The following is a 25,738-nucleotide window of genomic DNA, read 5'->3' as shown; positions in this document are numbered from 1 at the left end:
GTCGCCACACGGACGCCATTACTCGTAGCTTCACAGTCTTCATAATGTAGCTTCACCAACTGGTTCTGAATGAAGTTGATGGGGCAAAGTATGTAATTTTAATGAATCTTAGTTAACTTCCTGTTACCACCGGGGGGCGCTATGAGTTACGTGGGAAGTTAATATATCGGGACGTTCAGGGCGGAGCCATCATCATGTCCAGCAAGTTTGAAGCTGATTGGATGAAGTATGTGGGCGTGAGAACCACTCGTATGTACATGGCGAGCACGCCAAAGTTAGTTGAGCCCTGGCAGACACGCCCTTTGACCTACGGATGCGCAGAGCACAACTTAAGCTCAGCTAGGTCTGGAGATGTTGCGTACCTAATTTGAACTTGATCGGGCGAACGCTGTGGGAGGAGTTAATTTTAGGCGGGAAAAATCAAAACCAAAATGGCCGACTTCCTGTTGGGATGAGGTCAAGAGGCTTTTTTGCATATGTGGGTATAATACATATGTGTACCGAATTTTGTGAGCATAGGACAAAGTTAGCAAAATTCCCTATGGGCATTTTTGGACTTTGTAGGGGGCGCTTTTCCGCCATTCTGCGTCGACCATGTGCGACCACCCAAAAATATCGAATTTCGGATGAGGCCGGACGTTCGTGCAAAAGTATAAGCATTTTCGCATTTGGGAAAGGGGCGAAATTGGGGCACGAAATGTCGGAAGAATAATAATAATAATAATAATAATAATAATAAACATTACAATTTCAATAGGGCTTTCACCAGGCGTCTTGCAGTCCCCGCCCGGCCCTAATAATAAACATTAAAGCCGCAAGCGGCGATGGCGGGCCCCCGCTCACCCATGCCACCGCGGGGCCTGAGGCATGGCGGGGCTGTGGCGTGAAGCAGAAAGTGAGAAAAAACCTGGAAGGAGGCCAAAAATGCAATGTTTCGTTCATCCAGTAGGGGGCAGTCACAGGTAGTTACACATATGGTCTGGTGTGTTCAGGGCGGCCACTCATCAGTCATGTGAAGTTTGGAGTGAATTGGACAAAGCATGAAGGAGTTATGAGAGGTTGATGGTTCATCCACCAGGGGGCAGTAGAGTGTAACAAAACACAAGCGGTTGCGTTCAGGGTGGGACAGTGATTACACATGTGAAGTTTTGTGGAAATCGCACAATGATGATGTAAAATATGGCACTTCCTGTTTCCACTAGGGGGCGACACGAGTGAGATCGCCTATGAGCGAATGGATACGTTGAGGTCGGCACCCTGGACCTGTGTACCAATTTTCATGATGATACGAGTTCAATAAAGCCATCAAAAAGCCAAACGTATTTTCATGGCGAGGAATTGATGGTCGCCACGTCGCCACACGGACGCCATTACTCGTAGCTTCACAGTCTTCATAATGTAGCTTCACCAACTGGTTCTGAATGAAGTTGATGGGGCAAAGTATGTAATTTTAATGAATCTTAGTTAACTTCCTGTTACCACCGGGGGGCGCTATGAGTTACGTGGGAAGTTAATATATCGGGACATTCAGTGCGGAGCCATCATCATGTCCAGCAAGTTTGAAGCTGATTGGATGAAGTATGTGGGCGTGAGAACCACTCGTATGTACATGGCGAGCACGCCAAAGTTAGTTGAGCCCTGGCAGACACGCCCTTTGACCTACGGATGCGCAGAGCACAACTTAAGCTCAGCTAGGTCTGGAGATGTTGCGTACCTAATTTGAACTTGATCGGGCAAACGCTGTGGGAGGAGTTAATTTTAGGCGGGAAAAATCAAAACCAAAATGGCCGACTTCCTGTTAGGTTGAGGTCATGAGGTCAAGAGGCTTTTTTGCATATGTGGGTATAATACATATGTGAACCGAATTTTGTGAGCATAGGACAAAGTTAGCAAAATTCCCTATGGGCATTTTTGGACTTTGTAGGGGGCGCTATTCCGCCATTCTGCGTCGACCATGTGCGACCACCCAAAAATATTGAATTTCGGATGAGGCCGGACGTCCGTGCAAAAGTATAAGCATTTTCGCATTTGGGAATGGGCGAAATTGGGGCACGAAATGTCGGAATAATAATAATAATAATAATAATAATAATAATAATAATAATAATAATAAACATTACAATTTCAATAGGGCTTTCGCCAGGCGACTTGCAGTCGCCGCTCGGGCCCTAATAATAATAAACATTACAATTTCAATAGGGCTTTCGCCAGGCGACTTGCAGTCGCCACTCGGGCCCTAATAATAATAATAATAATAATAATAATAATAAACATTACAATTTCAATATAGCATTTTTCCCCGGGGGTCTTCCATACCACAGGATTACTTGATTACTTGATTACTTTGGGGTCACTTGCACTTTGGGGTCACTTGCACGTTGGGGCATGAACGAATTTCAATAGGGCTTTCGCCAGGCGACTTGCAGTCGCCGCTCTGGCCCTAATACTAATAATAATAATAATAATAATAATAAACATTACAATTTCAATAGGGCTTTCGCCAGGCGACTTGCAGTCGCCGCTCGGGCCCTAATTATAGGAATAAAGGTGACATGGTTCTAAAATACAATACATGAAAGAGACAGGTGATTTTTAGTGTTATTTGCTTTTATCATGGGGACTGTATTGCAAACCAACCACCTTTAGGGAATAGAAACAATGGAACATTTCTCTGTTTGATCCCACCTACCACTTGAATATAGTCCCTCTTCATTGGACTTTGAATATAGTCCTTCTTCATTGGACATTGCCACAGTTATCCCAAGTTTTGCCTGGAACATACTTCAAATTATTGTCACAGAGGTTTTGAATAGTTGTTAAGAGTCACACTATTTTGTGAGTGGTTTGTTAGACTTTCTGTGTTGTCTCTAATGACACAGCGGCGTATGAAAAAGCTGTTTTAATCAGGAACAGGAAATAGCATAAATTAGAGAGATGTCTTCCTAATGAATCAAGCTGGGAGCTTTAAAGCTGGCACAAATCAAACCGATTACTCCCACAGTGACCCTGAATTCAGGTAATATAGGGAGGTTTGCACCATGCTATTATGGGCATTATGTTAAGCCAATAGAAATCATCAATGCCAAACCTTTTCATATGGTGTAAAATCTTCTCTAATCAAGCCTTCACAGACAACCAGAACAATAGCAACACTATTCTCTCCCAGCTGAAATCCTCAGACGTGCCAGATGAGGAGGAAAGGATAGAGTTGGTATAAAAGCCTCCATCCACTTTTGTCTTTGTGAAAGAGGCTACTCACGTGTTATTAACATAAGGTCTGTTACCTGAGATTGCTTTCTGCCTGGCGTGACTGAGCAGAATATGAAATGAGCTTCTGATGGACACAAGGCCATTTTATCCCCTTGTGGCCCACTCATTGCTTTCAAGCCATGCTTTTATTCGTTGCCTTCTTTTTCAGCACTCTTTTTTTTATGTCCACAAAAGCTTCTTTGATGCATTTCATCCCAGGTGCTTTAAGCCTTGATGGAGCTTCTCTGGAGCAGAGGGAGAGGCAAAGACCGTGCAGAAACCACTGGGATCTGGAATGGAAACTTGAAATAGCAACTTTGCTTCTTGTTTTGTCTGAAGTTGTTGGATTTGATCGAGTCAGGGGATATGTGGGAAATCAAAGGCTGCATCTAAAACGGTTGCATATTCTAAAAAACTAATTCAGTGCATAATGTCAAATGACCCGAGAGATTGTGGATGTTCTGCATTTCATTTCATCATCACCCTGCCTGCAGCACTCTTCATGAATGGCTGCAAGTTGTTTTGTGACCAAAGTGCACTGTGTAAAACGTGATTTTAGGGTAAGGGATTAGGGATTTTACTATTAAAATTGCCTTCAACAGTGCTGTGCAGTACTTTACTGAAGCCATCTCATTTACATGGCGCAGTAACAACCCAGAGGGTCTGATAGTTTGTAAGTATCATAGTGATGTGTCTAGCTGAAAAATATCCACAATCACAATGCAGTCCACTGTACCTAGTGTGTTTTTGTTTATGTCTATTAATAATGTCATCCAATTGGTATCTATCACTTTATCCATCATCATTTGTAAAATATACATTTAATATCCTGTATGCTTTTGTTTTTCTCCATTTAGCGCTCATTCAGCCAGACATTGTATTCACTTGCAGACCTAATTAAACACAATAGTACCTACTTTCCTAGTTTATTTATTTATTATTTATTTAAGTGCCAGATGGGGCTAATTGCAGTCTATCAGAGAGAGTGACTAACTGTAGGAAACAGACCAACCACTAAAAAATTAACGATGCTTCTCTGTCTCTCAAATGGTGAGCAAAAAAGTTATCTGGATCTGCGAGAAATGCCAAAAATCATACTGATTTACAATTTCTTAAATTTCTAGTGTAGGATTAAAAAGGCGCATGTGCATAAAATGCTGCTACTTTATCATCAAAGAAAAGATAGAGGTGTGTTTACTGGAAGCAGGGAATCTAATTGTAGAACATATGAACTAGCAACCTTGATTTTGGCTTGCCTAGAGAGGCAGAAACATCAAGGAAATCCTACTGGGATGAACAAGAGTGAAACAAATATATATTACAGGGCTTTGCTGCAAAGTGGATCAATAGAGAACAACAAGTGCTGGAGTACTGGCTTGATAATAGCTACAGCATTCTGTCCTTGCCGCAAACAATGGCTGCCCTTCACCATTTACCCAAGCTTTTCACCACGGTAACTGACGTTAGTCATCAAAGCACCAGGTCACACATTTAACTCATAAACCCAATTTTATTTAGTTTTAAACTTGATGCCTCTATGTCCCCACACAATACATTCAGTATATACATTTGGCCATGAGGGACTGTACAGAGATATGTTATAGTAGTGCATACATACGTGGCACGAAAATGTACACAAAGGAAACTCATACATGCCACTTTACCACAGTAAAGTGATACACAAGATACACACGGGGCAAGTCAATGGCTGATGGCTGCTTACACCAGTACACACACACATATGCACCTGCATACACACATAAACACTGTTTTATGCATGCACAAATGTGTCTCCACACACACATACACACACAAACACACTCACACGCACTTTAAGACACTTCTGAGGGAGGAGTAGGGCTCTTTCAGGTCAGAAATATACGAATGTGAAGAGTGTGTCTGCTGATTGCAGCAAATTCTTCCCTCTGTCAGAAGACCCTCCCCTCTGTCTCTCCCTTATTCTTCCCCTCCATGTCTCCTGTTTTCCTTTTCTCCAAAGCTAAGGCCTCTATCTAGGCAGTGCGGCCATCATACGCAGGCTCTTTCCTATAGTAGAGTAATACTCATCAGCAGCAGTAACTAAATAAAGAGCATCTACTGTCAACATTTGATCTCTTGAACATGGAACATTCGGAGCATAAAGGATACATCACACATATAGTTTATTTAATTTCTTCTTAGGATATCTTCTCTCAAGGAAATACATAGGTCCACTTCGACAACATACTGTCTCCTAATAAAGCTGCAGAGGTTGCCTCATCACGTGATCAGACACATGACATACTAATCTGATGAGTGACATCTGTCTGCTCACTTACTACACCAACTAAATAAACATTTGCGTACATCCCACTTTCTCCAAACTACTTTTTACTTATCAAGTCATTCCGCGGATTACATATCTTCCAGGTGGACATTTTGTACCATCACATTTGTCATAAACATTTGGTGGAGGCACACACTCCAATCATTTTTCCCTTCAATGACTGCAGTTTAGGTTTGCATAGCACACAGTGGAGATATAGTCAAAGCCAAAACTGATTTGACTTTGTTCATACAGTGGTCATGCTTGCTTAAGTCAGCCTCTAATTCTTAGTGTCAGTGATTCCCAGCTTGGACAAAGCCCCCAAAATTTTCATTTTATTTGGATTTGCTCATTAAACCACTTTACTTTTGCAAGTCATAAGACTGACAAGGATTTCCTCTGAAGAGCCAGTTTGATCATACAAGCATTAGGCACTCTCATTAGATTCAGTTCATAGTGTGGATAATGTTGGCTTGTATTTTGTGTAAATCAGCTGTTTCTCATTGTAATTGGTCAGCAATACCTTGTGGGCTGTTCCACTAAAAGACAGGCATGCCTTTCCTATGAATTGCTAAAATCAGCTGTGGTTAATGAGTAAATGCAAGAGGAAATGAAAATAAGTGAGTCATAGGGCTAAATTCTAGTTCCATGAGTTCAGGAGAGAAAAAATAAATCTCTGACAACCAAAGAGGTTCAAGCGAGGGCTGTCACCAGTTTGTACCAGCAGGGTAAAACACACACTGGAACTCAGAAAGTTGCATATGCATACCTACAACATACGCAAGAACATGTTGGACACATGCATACGTGCACTCTCTCGCATTCACACATGTATGCACATCTGGTAATAAAGAATAGATGATAGAGAGATTTAATGCTGAGGAAGTATGACAGGTTGAAGGTAGGTGTTTTTTTTTGTGTTTTGTTTTTTTTCCGGTTTGAACAGGCTGGGCTGTGATTGGTCCGGAGGAATTTGCAAATTGTCTCTCGCGAGAGGCTTGACAATCTCGTTGGTCAGGAGACGCCGTGACTGGAGTTCCGAAGCCAGGCCACCGAGGCAAACGTGCATTTAGCAGAACTTGATACAACGAAAAAGCAAAGCACCACAGTAAAAGAGGCTGATGTAGTCCCAAAAAACACGATCACATCGGCACAGAACGATGAGGGCGAGGGGGCCGACGGGCCATCACAAAGGAGTAACACATCAGTAATAATTACCCCAGAATAAATTACAGTCACAGAACAATCGTTAAAAGCAGAATTGGAAATCAGCTGATCTAGCGGACTGATTTGACCCATGCATTATAAGGCATTAACCAAACATTTGTTACTGACATCACACAGTATCATATTAGTGACTATACATACAGTTGCTGATCTGGAACATCTGCTTATGTTTTCATTTAAAAAAAATATTGGATTAACTGTATAAAAAAAAACATATCCCTAAACGAATGATGCAATTTTGAGGGAATTGGGAATGTCGAAGGAAGGGCAGATCGATGTCTGCAATCCCATTGTACCTATTGATCTGCAGATGGGTGAATGAAATTGATTTTCTGAGGTAGACAATGCAGGCATATTTCATTCTCCCAATGCAAAGCCATTTTAAGCAGGGGTAGCAGGGGTAATTTGGTCCATTTGGACAGGCTCTGGTCTCTAGCCTCAGCCAATTGTACTATGTCGAATGGGTTGACCCATCCATCATGCTCTCCTGCCTGTCTCACCACTATGGTACTTACACTGTCATTGGTGTGATACACCCACTCAGTGATGGATAGCAGACAGCATGCACTATGACAAGATAGAGAGATCAGTCTGCACAGCTCAGAGGCCTGTTGTTTCCGAGCAGCTGGGGGCACACCATTCATACAAGGCCAGTTTATTCAATATCCTGGACACCGTATGGGGCCCATGTGGACAATATTCCTCAACATGCCTCATAAATGTCACTTCGCTTACACGGCTCTTACAATCTTCAAGTCCCCTTGAAATACAATTACTTGTTCAGTATCAACAGAGCCTAACCAAATGAGAGAAGTCAAACAAACTCCTACACAGTTGTCATGATGTGCACTCTTACGAAAACAGGTACAATATTTTATGATAAAAGATACATCCCAGTGACAAATGCTATGTTGTGTACCTTTCTTTGAGTGTTAAGTGCTAAGGGAAATATGCTCAAGAATCAGTGAAATGATGTTCCTCAGATAGTCAGTCTGTGATGTCATGAAGTGGGTGTCTGTCATAAATAAAATAAAATAAAATAACAAAGACTTCTGCAACACTGAGTCTGTATGTATGAGCTAGTATGCAGTAGGCCTTCAAAACAGGTCTGGAATCTGTCGGCCAGTGAGGTGAGTCAGAATCAGCAGTTTGGGATGCCACTGTTTATCTTCCCATGAGCCTGTAGAGCTCTGTTACGAAGGACAGGAACTGTGGAGCCACAGGGTGGCCCAGTGAGTGCTGCAGGGGCTGACACCTGCAGGTGACCCAGAGCACTATAGTGTCCTGATGGCTACAGGGTAGAGCAGGGACATGTGTTCGGCACCCTTGATTGGCAGCTTGCGGCTGGAGTAGAAGTGGATGATCTCGGGCACGCTGTCAAAGGGGCAGCTATTCTGGCCTAGGATGTACTTGTTCTCCTTGGTCCGTGACAGCTTCATGTGCATGAAGCCTTGGCTGCTCCTGGGGAGAGACAAAGACACAAAAGAGGGACAGAAAAAATGTTTAACTCTACTAAAGAAAAACTAATTTAAAGAGAAACATAATAAGCTTGAGTAAACCACAACTTGACAGCTCCTCTCTCATTTACTCCCACAGTAGCAGCTCCCTACAGTACGTGACAGCGTTCTGAATGCTGGATTACCTCTGATAACTTTGGAGCTGTCTGGGGATGACTAAAAGGCAGGTTGCTTAAGGTGCTGGGTTTCACACGCGGAGCATAAGGATAAGGCAAATGAACCCCCAGGATAAATCACTTAAGCTACAGCTATAAATGCACAGAAAATTAAAAGCTCCCTGTGTGTTTCTAGAAGCCTCCGATCAATACATTTTACATCTCACCAGTAATCTTTTGCTTTGGAATAGAAAATTACTTTTTTGGGAGTTGTTAAGTGATGCAACAGTATGCTTTAAAAAGGACCGGATACAAAATTAATGTTCCCTACAGTCTGCTGTAAATATAGTGTTTTGATCATTTGTCTTTACCAAATACATTAGCATAATGGCTTTTTCAAACTGCAGCTGATGCTTCTAGCAAGTTATGATTGCCTTATCCATAAACTACGTACTCACTGGCTACAAGTGGGCATTATGACTTGTCATCAACGTAATGCACACCAGTTCACTCAACCTACTTTCTGTTATATGTTATTTCATTACTTTTCACTAATGTGAAATAAAACCAACGTTGCCGAAATGCAAAATAAGGCAACAAATACAGAACTTTTTAATTACACTGGAAGACAGAAGAGGGAAGAGCAAAAAAACAGCCTTTTTCACAAGCCTTTCAGTTGCATCAGGTAAGCCAGAGAGCTGCAGACCCCATTGACTTATGGGACCAGTCAGTGTTATCTGCACTTTACATTCTGTTTACGTCAAAGATGTTTTGGAAAAGGACTCTCGTGAGGACTGTGCATGCAGGATAAGTGTTTACAAGGTGTTTAGCAGGGGGAGACATGATTTAATCTCTCAACAAAAAGATGATGTGGGAATAGCCTACAGTATGTATGAATATAGCTACAGATACAAGCAAACACTTATGTTTGGTAAGATGCGATGCAGCATCATGGTGGTCATGTCAAGTCACATTACTTCCTTGTTATTTCCCATATATTTGCCTGTCTATAACTCTTTATTAAACTGACAGTTACAACTAACAAAACGTATGTTTTTTAGGTCAGTGAATATATTCCCGCTGTAAATTTGTAGGTATGCCCATTATCTATGATGAACAGGAGCAAGCAACTGGGCTTTAGGCACCTTAAACATAACGCAAGTCCATTCTTTACTTATCTCATAATTGCATGTGTAAACCCCGCGGATGTGTTCTCCCCCTGATGCACAAAGAAAACGGCACAGAGATAACGCTGAAGTGTGGAAAAAAAGCTAAGAGTATACAGGGTTCAATTTAAGGACATCCATCAAAAATAGAAATATACTGTGTATTTCTTCCTGTGAGACTATTCTTTAATTCAATAGATGAGGCCAATCCTCATATGTTCTGTGTTTGGCAGCTGATGGAGAATTGTTTAAAAAGGCTATGTCAGTACTAAATCTTTTTTTTTTTTTTTTTTTTTTAACTACGGGAGCTTAGGTAGACAGCTGCAAGGCTTGCTGGGCTACAAAATTGAAGTAAACACAACTGTCAGATTTCTCTACTTCTCTGCCTCCAGCTTCAATATTTTGAGCATGTCATTAACAAGTTCATCATGATTTGAGGAGAGCAGGACACATTTCCCTTGCCACAGGTCTCCTGCAATCCTACTTTTCTGTGAGCTGTGCCAGGAGAGCTCATTTTAAAACATCTTCCCTGCAAAGTGCCTTTGATGAATCTTCATGCTGTGCCCTTGGAGACAGGCGTTAGGTTACACAGAGCCACACTTAAAAAGGCAAACACATCAATAGCATCATTTTTAGATTCCCAACTGATTTTCCAGTCAGTGTTCAGTGTTGCTTATCACGTTACAGTCCTGCAGAGATAGAAACCAGGACAACAGAGCAATAGAGCAGAGCCGTTGATAAAATGAATATGGGGCTATTTTGGAGGAGACAAGCCTTTGTGGTGTTATCATATCCCTGTGTTTGTGGGCTCCTGTTGTCTAATCAGGATTAATCTCACTGGGAAGGTCTGCTGTCCTGTTTATTGAGGTTTATGACTTTGATTTGAACCCTGAGTCCTGAGAGCAGGAACAGCCTGACAGCAATCACTGCTTATCTCTACCTTCAAGATATTGAATTGCTCCATGAATGATGCTCTCAGTGTTATGAATCTATGGCATCAGAAATGGCAGACATAATCCGCCAAAAGATAATGATCCTTGGCAGATGTGATGACCTTTTTAAGCATTACTGGGCATCAGATATCCTATGCACCCATTATTTCATATGAGCACATATTGAATGAGTCAACTTGGGGATGATCCTTACCAATATGTCAGACATGATTGATGAACAAAATAATATGGTTAATAGTGTAAAGCAGCCTGTAAAGTTTAAGAAACAAAATCTAGGTCCAATATACTTGATAAATGAAATAGGAGGAAAAACTGCACCAGAGCAGAATATTTGGTGTCTTAACTATTGGCTTGGACAGGCTAAATAAGCTTAAAAAGACAGAATCAATATTGTTTTGTATTCTAGACAGCCATGTGTCTCATCTGTGCCACATAAAGGTCATCTGATCTTTTGTGTCTGAACATAATCAAAACAGAAACCAGAAAACCTTGAAGTGTTTTTGGAGTTACATTTGCAGATGCTTTTGAGTTTTGCTTTCAATTGGCTTTTTACTTCCCTCGAGCTTGTGCTCAGGCATCAAACAGATTTAGTTGGATGGATTTTCTTCATTCACGAACAATTTCTCTTTTCAGCCAGTGGAAACATGCTGTGTGAAGCTCTGTCATGGGGCAAGAAACAGGATGAAACTAGGTTCTGAGAGACTTGTGAAGTGTTTAATACATTTCATAAAGATAGAAGTTGTTTTGTTTTTGTTTTTTTAATCAAAAGAGAGAAAGACAGAGGGAAAAGAAGGAGCAGGAAAAAAAGCTAGGAGGGCACGATAGACAGAAAATGCTTTCCGTCAGGCCAGAGGACTCTTGAGACCGGGGGTCTCAGCTACGTTTGTCTTTATCAATAATGCAATACACATATGTGCCACTGCATGGCCTTATACATTTTTCAGCAACCTCAGACATGGAGGACCTTCACCTTGGGTTTCCACTCATTTTCAGTGGCAGCTGGGGAGTCGGGCTCGTGTGAGCCAGCTGAACTTAGAGTCACCTCTGCCTGTGGTGTGGTAGCACCTGTCATTTCCACCAATCAGTCCGCTGATTGTTCTCTAGGCTTTATGTGACTGACGCCAAAGGCACAAGATGTGATGTTCTGTGACACCCAGGAGCTAACTCACAAATGTGTATGTGTGAGAATGTCTGCACACAAAGAAGACAAAGCCCCAAAAAACATTTAATATTTTTTTCAGCATTTTCTATTTTATTTTTTCCTACATGTGCTTTCCCTGCAAGCCATTCAGCTAGCAAAAACAGTAAATTGAGTTTGCTAAAGTATGTTACTATAATTTACAACTTTTGAACAAAAAAATTAAGTAAAAAAAAAAAAAAATCCATCTGTGCAAAACAGTGTGCAGTATTAGGTTCAATAATCCATGTTTTAACTGTGTTAACCCTTGGAAGCTCCTGTGTCTTTAACTTTGGCTCTTAATAATGGGGAAAACATTAGCCTCCCCACAGCGGGTAGAACATCTACACTGGTTGAAAGTCCAGGCTGCAGTTCCCATTAAGCCACATAGATTTAACAACTCTGCTGCCCAGGAAGTAATGCAATATTCTCAGCATGATTTATTTCTTTTTTTTTCAACTTTACAAACAGCTATTATAGGTCAAACAAAAATGTTCCCATGACTCTCTTTTAGTTTTTCAAATCAGCCTTTCGGTTAAAGAAGCAGAAGATGGCCTGAATCCCTCCGGTACTTCCCTATCATCGGCTTTAATAGTGCAACTCATTATTGAGAGTCAGCTGGACAGCTGTGGGATGTGAGTTAGTTTCCATGAATGTTAGTAAGCCCATTACTGAACCAGAAGCTTAAATTGTGTGATTTATTTTAAACCACACAACTGAATATTATATTCTGCTTTTATAATTGCCTGGTTGAGTTCAATCTGTGAAATACGTTTCAGCCACATGAAAGTGTCAGCATGTTTCTTCTAGTGCCTTCTAGTCTGCCTGCTTAAAAACTCCCTAAAGTTTTAAGGGGGCTCCTAAGTTACTTATTAGATTAGTACATTGAAGACATGGGTCAGGTCTACATATTTACAAAGACAATTCTGTATTATGCCCTCCCAATAAACATTCACTGCTTTTACTGAAGTCATTTTATCATTTGCCACAGAAAAAAATAGAATAGAAGGTGAAACTGTGTTGTTAATTAAGTGGTTGAATATGGGGCCATTTGTGTGTGTGTGTGTGTGTGTGTGTGTTGTGCTGAACCATGTGTATTGGTCTTCTTTTGCATTTAGCAGATATTGATCATGGGTCTCCCTATAAGTCGTAGCTATTGTGAGTATTAAATAATGGATTCCCAGGCAGTCTGAATTTTAGTTTCATAGCCCGGCAGTTAGTAAGGCTTTTTGCCAGTCAGTAGGGCAGAGAAAGAAGCATCACATAAGCATAAGCTGATGATCAGTCATTGAGCCGAGAAGTTAGACAGGCAGTGGGCTACAACAGCATGATGAGAACTGGAGCAGCAGTGAACAGCGTTGTGTTTCCCTGCCAAGACATACAAGCCTCCAGCTAGATGAGATCTGCTGTAATAACAAAGGCTAATCAATGTCTTTCAGCGTATTAGAGTTTCATCTCATCTCTGAAGGTCATCATGGGGCTGTGGAGATTTTTTGAAATGTCATATGGTTGAGTCTGCCCCCAAATGTAAAATGGATTTTACACAAAAATAAATGTGAAAAGACCACTTGTCAACAGAGATACTAAGATTTCATAACTGATACTTTAAGCAAATTCACCAGAGTTGGTCTTGGCAAGTTTTAAGACGGCCACAAAATGGCTGGTTATGTTTTTGAAATGGTTGCCATGGCACCTGGTCCTGACACCCAATAGTGAAAAATGATCAAACCAAACCCACCAAAGCCGCACTCTCCCCGTCAAAAGAATGGGATGTGACTGCGCCTGGGCCCTTCATGCTAGAGTAACCTCTACCAAATGTCAGACTAGACTAAACCAATCAGAGTGGCTCCTTTAAACCCTCTGCTGAATGCGGTAAGGATCTGGGGTCGCTGATGAAGGGCAGCAGTAACTGAGTTGTGGGCACATCAGCAAATCAAGGAGCCGACAGTGTCAGACGGGTTACCAGGGGGAGGTGGAGGACAAGGGACGGGCAGTATGTAAGTGGGAACTAAAGGTCTGAAAGGTGAAAATTATTACCATACTGAAAAGGCAGAGTCAGCAAAGACCTTTAAAACCAAGATGTTAGACTAACACATCTCTGGTGTGTGTGTATGTATTATCCTGTTGCAATTACCTTTTCACCCAGCTATCATGTGCATGTGTGTATGTGATTATATTGTTTGTGCATTGTTTTTAAGGAAAACAGAGTGCTGTTCTTACTTGAGGGAGAGGGAGTAGTCATTCTTGCTGGTCTCGCTGTTCCTCACCAGGTAGCTGGCTTCCTTACACAGCCTGAGAAGGGACTCTGCGTCTGTTCGGCTGATCGCTCCGTGGTACCAGCTGCAGTAAACAACGAGAAAAAAGGAGAAAGAAAGAAAAAAAAAAGATAATAAGCATGAAACAATACAAAGGAAATGAAACAACAAGTGTCAAACCTGCTCACAAACACAAAATTAACAAAAGGGCCTTTCATTTCATTTTAGAACAAAGCTGTTTACTTGAAATCATTTACAATTCCAGACATAATTAAGCAACACCAAGATTAGACTCACAACTGGCTTTCCAGTGACATGGTGGGATCAATGCGTTCCCCAAGAGAGGAGCTGCAGTGGTCCAGCGAAGTCATTTTGGTGTTTACCAAACAGCCACTGGAGTGACGCTGCAGTGGGCGAGTTTTCCCTTCCATGGTGGGTGACATTCGAGACTTCTCCACACCATCAAACTGGACTGTAATATAAAGGAAAAATCAACAGTTGAAAGATTTTATTCCTTGAAGGATAGAATTATATATTATTAAACAGTAAGACCATTCACAACTATGACAACAACACAACAAAGGCCTGTACATAAACTTCAGTTAGTATTAGTAAGGTCACTTCAAAAAAGGATAATATGCTTAACAGAAAGTAGAAATTTGAACCATGTTAGTGACATAAATTGCTGTTAGATGTTTCTTCTAAACCTGACAGAGCAGTAAAGTGTGTGTGTGTGTGAACAGAAATCCTAATTGTGCGTTTACACACCCACCCACACAGTGTCACTTTGTGTAACTGAAGGACATGTACACACAGTGGAGAGGCATAAATCAATCCTTCCACACTGTGTACACATTCCACCAAGAGAAAACACACACACACACACACACACACACACACACACACACACACACACACACACACACACACACACACACACACACACACACACACACACGCACTCCAGGCTGCTGAAACAACCCCATGTATCTTCTGTAAATGCACCCATATATGCCACAGTATGTGAGAGTGCGCAAAGAACACACAAAAAACGCATATGCAGTGTCATACAAACACAGACACGGAACAGTTCAAAAGCACACAGACACACACACAAACACGCAAACACACCGAATCCCAAGCACCAGTACTGCAAGTTAAACATTAAACTGGCTTTTCAAAACTCTCACGGTCAACTGTGGACATGACAAGCTCTCTTGGCAACCTCACAGGGAAGTGTTTGATGGTATGCGGGGGCTGGAGGTGACCTGTGCTAAAATTGTGGACTGGCAGAGGTCACTGAGCAGCTTCGAGGCCAATCAAGGCACAGAAAAAACAACATTTACTGTTAGTTATCAAAGCTAACATGAGAACAAAGAAGATAATGTGCACAGGGACAAACTCCCACTTCTGAAATGTTGGCTGGAGTAGTGGTGTGGCTGTTTGTGGGTGTACATGTGTGCTAAAACCATTTTTCCTTCGTCATCCATCACTATAATTGATGTCATAGCACCCTTGACTTTGGAAAGACTTATTTAGAGGCACTGACATGCTTCTTGAGCAATAACGGAAGGCAGATTCCTGCACCAAACATATGACAGGCTTTTGCTGGAAATTGCTGTGCTGCTTGAAGGTTTAAGATCAACATATCAAAGCTGATCCCTCAATAGACTGAGTTAATGTAAAGAACTGGCAGCCACTTAACTGCCTCTATTTTTGCAGCTCCCTGTCACTAATGGCCAGCCTTGTGTCTGGCGTTTAATTACATGGGCTGAACATGGAAGGCACTTTACAGACAAACAGGCACTGTGATCTTAACAACACGTCGATAGAGATGAGCCTACATCTGTCTAGACTCTGCATTCCAGTTAGAGGATTGCATTACACTTTTACAGTTTGTGAGCTCGCCAAGTGTTCCTGCACCACACTGAGTGGAAGGACTGACAGTGTCAATCAATCACTTTAGGCTAGACTAGACACACAATGTCAACACATTTCATCAGGCTTGTTGAAACAGAGAAACTTTTGGAGAAACTGCCACATATTTACTTTGTTAACATGGTTATGGGTATGTTTTCCTTTGTGTGTTTGGCTTTCCCCACTGTCAAAACATTGTAAATGTTAATAATCATTAACTCTCTAGTGCTATCAGGCTTTAACAGAGATTAATACAATTTGAAGTGAGTATACCACTAGCTCATTTGGAGACAGTAAACCTGTGCTGTTGTTGCATCCTAAGACCTATTGATGCAACACAGTCCAATATAAGGATGTTGAGACTGAGCGCTGCTGTTTCAACACCCACCGCCAGGGGCTCCCCTTAACCTCCTCTCAACTCCAGGTTGAACTCGCTGGCCTTGAGCTCACTGATGCGTTTCCCTAAACATAAACTCATGGAAATGATTATTCCAAATGACTCTGTCTACCATTGTTATCTTGGCCTCTGCACTTCTCTTCGTTATAGGGCTATGGCTGAGTCTTAAAATGATGGCCAAATTGTACTGCTTCATTACAGCTGGGTAAATTGTGGCTCTAACCTCAGACCCGTGGAGGAGTATGTGAGACAAGAGCTCCGGTCTGACTCTTGGACTGAGCGGTCAAATGATGCTCCTGTGTTGAACGTAAGTCCACATGAAAAAAATTATTAGTAACTGTCCTTTTTTTTTTCATGAAGTCCATTTAAACCACATGCTGACAGCTGGGAACAGCGTGGGTAGGACGAACATACAGTATACAGTATGTGTAAGGGTGAGAAATAGCGTTTCCATGGAAACTGACCAAGGGGACAAGGGAGATGCATGTTTGCACCGCTCATCCCTGTCAACGCAGACAGATCACAACATGAAGATGCAGCCAATTGCTCTCACTCCCTCCTTTCGCTTTCAATTCCCCTCTTTCCTGTTTGCATACATCCGACCCTTCCTCTCTTTCTGCTCCTTACCTTCTCTTTTGATCCTTCTATCTCACACCCTTTCACTCCCTGTCTCTCTAACTCTTTGCCTTTTTCTCTGTGTTTTTGCATGTGGAGGACAGAAAAACACAGAGGAAAATGGACTGTGGAGGAATGCTCGAGAGACTGAGTGGGAACAGTTACTGATTATATAAATATTATATAAATTGTACATTGAACATTATATATTATCCCCTGAGTCCACCACTGTTGTGAACATACAAGGCTGGAAAAGGTAGGTACTGGTGTGTCATAAAGATGAATGTTGCTATCTTGGGTTTTCCCACACAGTCCATCTCTCAGTGTATCTATAGCCCAATCAACCATCCATCTGACCTCAGCTCTTCACATTTCCTCCATTCTTCGGGTGCCCACACTAATTCCTCCTCTTGCCACGATTCAATACAATCAGTGCTTTATTTGACCTTGATTAAACCCTTTTTTTCCCCTCTCCAACAACAAGTGGCTAATCTTAGTGGAGCTCATCCCATCAACCTTCCCTGTCAGAGCTGAGACATTTCCAGCGGCAGAGTGCATAGATTTTGAAAGAAGAGTATGGCTTTTTTAAGATTTTGTTTGTGGTGTATGGACCCATGTCGGCTTGGACTGCCAGCCATCCCACCAACCCCAGCTTTTCTAGAATTATGTTTTAAGGCTGAATATCAATGGGAATGAGCTAAACTCATTTCACTTTCATTCTCTAGAGCACACAGTCCGAGACATGTCCGACAGGAGAGTGACAAGAGGATTGGCCCAGAGGAGAACAAAAGCCCTGAGAGGCAGCTTAAGAAAGACGAGAGGTTGCACATATAATATATCCAAGCGAACATGCACACACAAAGACACCTACATAAATGTGCAGGGGCATCTGTGTGTGTGCTATTGGTATTGTTGCTTGTGAAGCACAGCAAATGGAATCTGTGTATCAGATTGAACTGTCAGTCAGATGGTGACTGATGGCTGAGAGACCTGCCCCCTTCAAACACATAGCTTCCTTTAGAGACCTCTACAAAAAAAAATAAAAATACATAGGAGGTTGGGGAGAGGAGATTGTCTGTGAGAGGGTGATTGGCTAGGACAGAGATAAACACAGAGGTCAAAATGACATTTCCATAATCACACTACACCCAATTCACAGAAGGAAATCTTGCAATGTAATGCAGCAAAAGACAATACAGTGTGATATAATGCTATAAAAAAACAAAGGGAGGCACTTATAGTGAACATTTCACCCCACAAAAAAATGTGCGAGAAGGAAATATTATATATTGAAATTTTAAACTTTTCAAAAGTGTTGAGGTCACAAATTGCAAACCATTTATTCAGGAAATCTCCCACTACTGAAGGAGGAACACTGAAAAATAGTTACATCACTAGGACTTTGAACAATCGGACTTACCACGAGTCTCCTTGTGCACACTCTCCTGAGCAAATGTCTCTAATTAAGCTAGCTAATTAATTCTCAATTACTAATGGTACTCCTATCCGAAATGATGAGTAGTCTGAAGGGCGATGCGTGCCATCAACCGCTGTACTGTGAGGTGAAAATTAAGTTTTCCAGCTAGGATGTGTGAAATGATTAACAGGTCTGCATATCATTGTAATGTGATGCATGGTAAAAATAGTCCTCAGCCTTGTATGATACCCAAGGAACTGATAGCTTTTTAAAAATATCCCTCACTTTTATGTTGATATTAAGTATGTGCATAGAGGACTGCTAAATACAGCCCTTAATCTCAGATGATTCTGCCATCTAGGAACATACTGTCTTCCTTTATATAAATCCCCAAATGAAATTCTAATTAGTTTTTCCAAGACAAAAGAATGACCCTCCAAAGTGTCAGCTAGTGAATCTATTTAAAATTAAATCTGGATTTCTTTTAATTACTTTGTTTTTTTGTCTGCTTAGATTAAAGGGCGAAGAAGGTAAGAGAAAATGCTTCAAAGTCTGGGTAATTAATTCATGTCAAAAAACAAAGAGGAAAAGCTCTTCATTATATTCAGACAAAAGTGCCCTCCATTTATATGTAGATTTAATATCTGCACTGTCAAGCTGCATTTCAATTTTGATAATGAGGTTGAAAGGATAAATCAGATTCCCCTGAAAAGTAATGGATACTGGGTTTTTTTTTTTTTTTTTTTTTTTTTTTTTTGCTGGTCTATATTAGAGCAAAGGACAACAGCCTTTTAGCTCTGCATCCTGGCTGAGTCAATCTAGAGTGTGTAAGACAAGCAATCCTGTGTATAATGGATGACTAACGTCTTGGTTGTGACTCAGGGTCTGTCTGTACGCCGAGGTCAAGCGGGTACATTGTAACTGTATTCACAGGGGTCATGGAGGGCATCAGGCCCCCTGTGGCTGCCACCGTGACCTTTGACCCCAAAGATGTAGAGTGAGGCCATACTGGCTCAGACAGCCAGAGGATCACTTTACAGCTGGACGCCAATCTTAAACCCACTCACATCACAGAGGGAACCAGAACCTTTCCCATGGATTTATGGACATAAATCAAGTCCTTGCCCTGTCCTCGCCAACAGCACACAGTGGTGTCCTCTTACATGGTCTCACTCTAAGTCTTCCCACTCTGCCAGGGGAAATCCCATTCCTGACATTAGTTCTGCTACACGTCCTTCTTTTCCCTGGGTAATTACGGCAGTGTGAGCCTGTGTAAAGGCTTTAGAAATCAACTAATGGCTGATCTAATGGATGATTGAAAATAGGTTAATTACTTGTCCATTGTGTTTAATAATATAGTAAATATGACTAAACGTGAGGTGAGATCGCCTCAAATGAGTTTGAGTTTTCAATTCATGTAAGCCAGTTGTAGAGAACAGCCAGAGAAACATCTGGGACAGTTATGAGTATGTTGACAAGAGGAAATGGGGGTCACAGCGAATGGAAATTGCGCATGCAGAAGGCAGTTCAGCACAATTAAAACTAAAGAGCCTTTAGCCCTAAAACCTGCACAGGAGTTAGTTATTTTCTGCCAAATGTAATCCAGATGGGAAAATGTAGTCATTACTAAGATAATACCTAATGTCACATTATGGAGTGCTTCTAAAAGATGTAAATCATTTCAGTAAGGCACCACTGACGAGCTACCCTTTATACCAGATGTATAGGTAATGTCTTCTCTTTTACTATGTGTTTAGTTACAATATTCAGGCCATCTGCATAAAATATTGCATGTCCTGCAAAGGTGGCTCTAAGCAAGAAAATTAGATGTACAGATGTACTTGATGCTACTGATTTAGTGGGAACACACATTCTTCACTATTCAAACTGTTCATCAATGAGATTAAAAATACAGATAACCACAATCAATGAAGTGGATGGATGAATGGATACAGGGATGATTGGATGGATGGATGAATGGATGAATGCATGGACAGACGGATGGACAGGGGGTTAATTGATGGGAGAGACGCTGGACAATGGGAACACCAACACCCACCCTGGTGGTGCTGGTCACAGGTTGTCTGTCCTGGCGAGGGCTGAGCTGTCTGGGAGGGAGACTCCAGCTCCTCCACTGGGGGAGGGCTAGTGTTGAGCTGCCCGACAGGAGGGGGCCACGGAAGGTCCTTGATCACTTTAATCTCTACTGCAAGTGTTGCCCATGTCACCAGAGGAGAGATGGAGGGAAGGAGAGGACAGCAACGAGAGGCATAAATGGACAACAACAGAGGGAGTGAAGGGGAAGTAATGACAGAAAACATATAGAATAAAAAGAAAAAAAGGAGGCCAAGTGAAAAATAGATAAGAGCAGAAGATGCCACCATTATGGAAGAGAGCTGGTTATTGTGACTGAAGAATCAGCTGCAGCTGTGGACTAGAAAAGGAAGGAAAACAGCAGGACTGAAAAGGAAGTAAAGTTAGTAGGGTTGGGTTCCGACAGCTGGTTCAACATTGGATCAAGTTCCAGGTTGAAATAGTAAGTGCCGAAGGATTTGAGAGGTGTCAGTTTAGATAAATGAATTTAATACTAGATTTAGACTCAATAAAATGCCACTGTACCCCAACCCACCTGGAAATGTTGGAATTGTGGGCCTACCCCTCTCCACTATACCCAACACCAACAATCTGTGACCCAGCCTTACTAACATAAGTCTCACGTTGGGATATAGAGATGCACTAGAAAAATACAAAAGCAAAATTCGCAATCCCTTTCACAATAAATACACAACAATATGACAGACTTTATTAAAGAGGCAGGCCCAAATAATACCATGCCGTGCCTTATGAGTGCAGACTGTAAAGTATATACCTGCCTTGAGCGCAGCTCCAGATACTCACTGATACAGTGCATCAGCATACACTCTGCTATTATTCTTAGTGCTGACTCCGAAAAACAAAAGACCTTGGGCCTCTATATTAAGATAAACAGCAATGGAGACAATATCCTTCACTAGAGAGGACCTCAGTGCAATCCATCCTGGCAGTGGACATTCCCCAGGCTTTGCCCCCTTAAATAATGTATGCCTCAGCTGGGATATAACCAGGGTAAATCGAGCGTACTTGCAAAAGCGTACCGGTCACTGAGGAAGGGGCCATTTGTTAAATAGCTGAGGATACTTAATAAATTGGATCAAGAGAGGAGTGTTATTCGTCTTTCAAGAGCATGCGAGCATTAGAGGCCAAGAATAATAAAGACACTTAGTGTGGCAATAGTAGCTTTGGAAAGCCACTACACTCTTGGGAGACAGGAGGATCCTGCAGATGAAACAACCATCTGCTGTACTCTGCTGCCCTGTTTCACATGTATTATCGTGGAGATTAAGAAAGTATGATTCTATGACTGCACTTCTACTTTTACATAGATCTCACAGATCTTCCAGCGAGGCAACAGAAAACGTTTTAATGTCACTGTCCATGGTGCTGGAGATGTTTTTACCGAGGGTGAAATTAATGAAAAAGAAAGGGAATTTAGTGTGCTTTCATCAGTCTGGTCACTACTAATGGGAGTCCCTGCCTTTAAAACACAAATTAAGAAGTCTAAAAACAAGTGATGGTTCTTCAAAGCTTCAAGAGGAAGAATCAGAAACAAATCAAGTGTGTCCACCCATTAAATTGTCACAAAATTCCTATAATTTCACCTGTCAAACTATAAATTCTTTAAAAAAGAAGAAGCAGATATTAAATATAGCTAGATGAAATTTAGCACACTGGACCAAAATCTCAGCGTTTTTATTAAATTCAAACGCATACTGATGAATCAGATTGAGATGAAAGTATGGGAACAGTGAAGTAAAAAAAAAAGCCTCCAGTGAAAGCCTACGTTTCTGTCAGTCAAAGTGCTCTGAAATCATCAGTGTGACAGTTATACTGCACACCATCCGTCACATCAGTCATGTAAGGGCACTGATAGCCTTATTTGACTCAGGAAGAAGTGAATGAACGTAAGGCGAATAAAAACAAGTCAAGCATCAAGTCCGCCAAATTGAACGAAACAGGTTATTAGATATAGAAGCCTTTTCTAATATGGTGCCTCTATTGGCAATAGTCGGACATCATCATAAGTCTGTGGTCTCAAAATCTGTTCCAAATAACTGTAACAAATGTGTTATGGTGTTTTATGATGTAATATGGTGTGTAATAAGATCTGGTTAGATTTAGGCACAAAAAACACTAAGTTCTGATTAGGAAAAGATCATAGTTTGGGTTAAAAAGATAATTGAAAAGTGTTGTGGGTTATAGTTACTACTCCACAATAATCACAATAAAACACCATGATACACCAGTCCTAAAAAAACTCTGTTTGGACACGTGACCGGAAGCAAACAGCAGTCTCCTGCAGCTAAGTCTACTTTTAGACTTAAGGATCTAACTGGTTCACCCAACCCGCCACCTCTGAATATGGAAATTTGTCACCTTAAATAAACATCATATGAACTGTGTAACTTCTCTGGGTCATAATTACAACAGCCACTAAATAAATATTATTTTCATTATGATTTCTATTGAGGTTTTAAGGACTCAATATAGTTAATAAATCTATATTTAACATTGACAATTTTAATCTTTAATGGATGATAATGATTTAATCTTAATGATTGACAGCAACAGAGTCACATTTATTCAGAATTACGCTCTTCATCTAAAGCGAATTGAGTAAGTGCTACTTCAGATGCCTCAGATTAAAAGAACATAGCTGTATTCATAACTATTAGTGTGTCAGTGTGACAGTTTTGTATTGGCTGGTATACAACCTGGTTTTCAGTGGGAGCATGAGCATAATGTTATGGACTTGTCTGTCTTCCAACCTGCAAGGGATTGCAGCAGGGTGGTACAGGACATACTAATGAGAAGCAATATCTGCAAGCTAGATGAAGGGGGAAACTGGAGAATATTCAGTCCGACAAGCAATTAAATAGCTGGGCCTGCGGTGTCAGGGGGCTAATCTAGAGAAAGGTGGCTGGAAGGAGGAGCTGGTTGCTGTCTATTCTGACGGGAGAGGTGTAGGGTGGTGGAGCTGGGAGGACATGGGGAAGGAGAATAGAGACAGAAGGTCAGAAACTCTGGAAGATAATATAACTTCCTCTACTTTGGGGTGAAGTGGGGGACTCCTCCTATGAGATGAAAACCCTAATACTCATTTCACATTGCAGATTAGCGTGTAATTGTTTGGGGAGCAGAAGCCTGCCTGCACTCTGCAGCCTAACTGTGAGGACGAGGACACGAGTGTGGCTCAGAATCGCATGGTTTAACAGCTGAATAACAGCCTTTAGCACTGTGAAAATTAAACTAATTCAACGGTCAGGTGTTCTTATTTTTTATAGTCCATGCAACTGGAATCTCCCTCATTTTGTAGCGTATTCAAAAATACAGTCAGTCCCAAGGTTGTCTTGAATAGTTATTGACTCTAGATGCCATGTTGCTGTATTGATGAGTGCATCTTCACACCTTAAAGTATTCTTCAATGACAAATTTGATGAAATTCAGGACTAAAGTGACAACAGCAGTTGCCTACACAAACTTGCATACACACTAGAACTGATTTACATAAATACCCTGAAGGCTCATCACACCACCACAGACAGTTTCATATATCCGTCCTCATCACACTGCCCTATGTGAAACATACACACACTGTGCTAAATAAAACTCTTTATTGCAGCACTTGCCGATGGAGATTTCAACTGATCATATATCAGTATATGGTATTAGTGGGTTGAGTGTCTTAGAGAGTGGAGGTGAATATCAAGTAGAAAATGTAAATCAAACTCAGTTCTCAATCATGTCCTAGTAATGTGTATGTGTGTAGTGTTTAACTGGTTATTTATTAGTAAGTCTGCTCATTGTAAAACACTCTGAACAATGTTTATGTAACAATACACAGAAAAGTCCAACTATAACATCTAATTATTTGATATATTTTGGAGAATGAGATTAGTTTAATGTTTGGCTGCAGTGTTGGTATGTTACTTTCTTGTATGAAAAGACACATAAATGATCCAGAGGCAATGACTGGGGACTATAGCTGCAACACCATGTACAAAGATGGCGAAATCTTTGTCATCTAGTTGCACTCATGTGATTGCATTTCAGATCAATATGTCACCTCTCATTTGCATAATCCTGGATCCATATGAGTACACTACGCCTCCTGTTGACATAGGAATAGAAGCTATCAACAATTCTAAATCGACAAAGTGTCTTTCACTCTAGTTGAATGCACAAAAGTGGCCATGTTAGGACATCAAAGGAGGAATGAAAAGCCTACAGAAAAATGAGAGAACAGCCTCATGTGTCACCTGCATGAGCTGAGAGCTTTGGATATGTGGGATCCTGGCAGGATGTCATCTGAGCTGGACACTGCCATAGCACCAGTCTGGCAGTGTATCCAGTACACTCGAATGCTGTAAACACTGCAGCTGATACTTATTTGTTTCACAGCTATGGTGACAGCACAGTTCATCAAAAGAACCAGAGAGTGCTTGAACAATGGACAACGGGCCCCCTTTTAAAAACTGTGTGTTTACCTTCCCTTTGTTCTTCCAGGAGCAGATCTATTTTAAAAGCCAGGTATTTGTTTACCCAGGCTTTTCATTAGCCTGTGGCACTTCATCATTGTAAACAGTGCTGCACCATAAATCACCAGCTATGCTTGTTTCCACCAGAGCCATTTAATTTAGTTCTGCTTAATTTGGTTGGCTAATTGCATGCATATTCAAAACAAGCTGCAAGATTGTGATGTTTATGCCACACATTATGAGCAGAAGAGCCCAGAACACAATACCAGCCTCTTCTGAAGATGTTTTTGTTCCATCGTCATCCAAATCATTACAGATAACAACTGTGTAATGCTTCGGGGGGGGAACTGAAATGCCACCTCATAATTCTCCACGTACTGTATCCTTCACATTATACGGTCTGTCTCCTTTTCAAAGCAAAGACCTGTTTTGAAAGACCATGTGTTTGTATTAAAAATGAAAGTGGCACAAAAAACAGGTGATGAGAAGAGACGACAGCAAAGCCTTTTCCCTGCTCTTCTATCAAGAAAAAGAAGGGAGAGATGAGTTAGTGACGGCCGGCCAGCAGGAGCATCCAGGGGGGCTGCTGGTGGAGCGGAGAGCTGCCTCCGTAGTTTGTGAGGGAGGTTTACTGTTGCTGTTGTGTGTGGCCAATGTGTGTGAGTGAAGATAAGACCCGTGGCAGCGCTTGGTGAAAGACAGGCAGGACACATTCGAGGCTCATGAAAAGGGGGCTGTCAGGAAGATTATCAGCAGGGTGCTGCAGCAGAGGCCAGCAGGACAAGACAGAGCGGCAGTGTGGAGTGACAGGCAGCGTTTTGGAAACCAGATCAGCCAAGCACGGAGAAACAGAACCATGGCACCCTCAAAACA

At 41.5% G+C, this 25,738-nt stretch overlaps 1 protein-coding gene across 3 annotated transcripts in view; it reads right to left on the bottom strand.

Annotated features, from left to right (window-relative positions):
• Positions 1-4,752: 4,752 nt before the first annotated feature.
• LOC133981753 (SH2 domain-containing adapter protein F-like) overlaps positions 4,753-25,738 on the bottom strand; it is a 96,937-nt gene continuing 75,951 nt past the window's right edge. For 2 of the 3 annotated variants that reach the window (XM_062420598.1, XM_062420606.1), the window contains 3 exons: positions 14,242-14,416; positions 13,910-14,029; positions 4,753-8,242 (listed from right to left, as the gene is read on the bottom strand). In XM_062420598.1, the coding sequence (XP_062276582.1) occupies positions 8,056-8,242; positions 13,910-14,029; positions 14,242-14,416 (482 nt within the window). In that variant the 3' untranslated portion in view covers positions 4,753-8,055. Of the gene's footprint in view, positions 8,243-13,905; positions 14,030-14,241; positions 14,417-25,738 lie in introns of those variants that run through there. The other variant, XM_062420614.1, reaches the window with a different exon arrangement.

This window comes from Scomber scombrus, chromosome 1 (assembly GCF_963691925.1).
Source record: "Scomber scombrus chromosome 1, fScoSco1.1, whole genome shotgun sequence".
Classification (NCBI taxonomy): domain Eukaryota; kingdom Metazoa; phylum Chordata; class Actinopteri; order Scombriformes; family Scombridae; genus Scomber; species Scomber scombrus.
The sequence above is the reverse complement of the archived record's forward strand: the minus strand, read 5'-3'. Positions and strand labels throughout refer to the sequence as shown.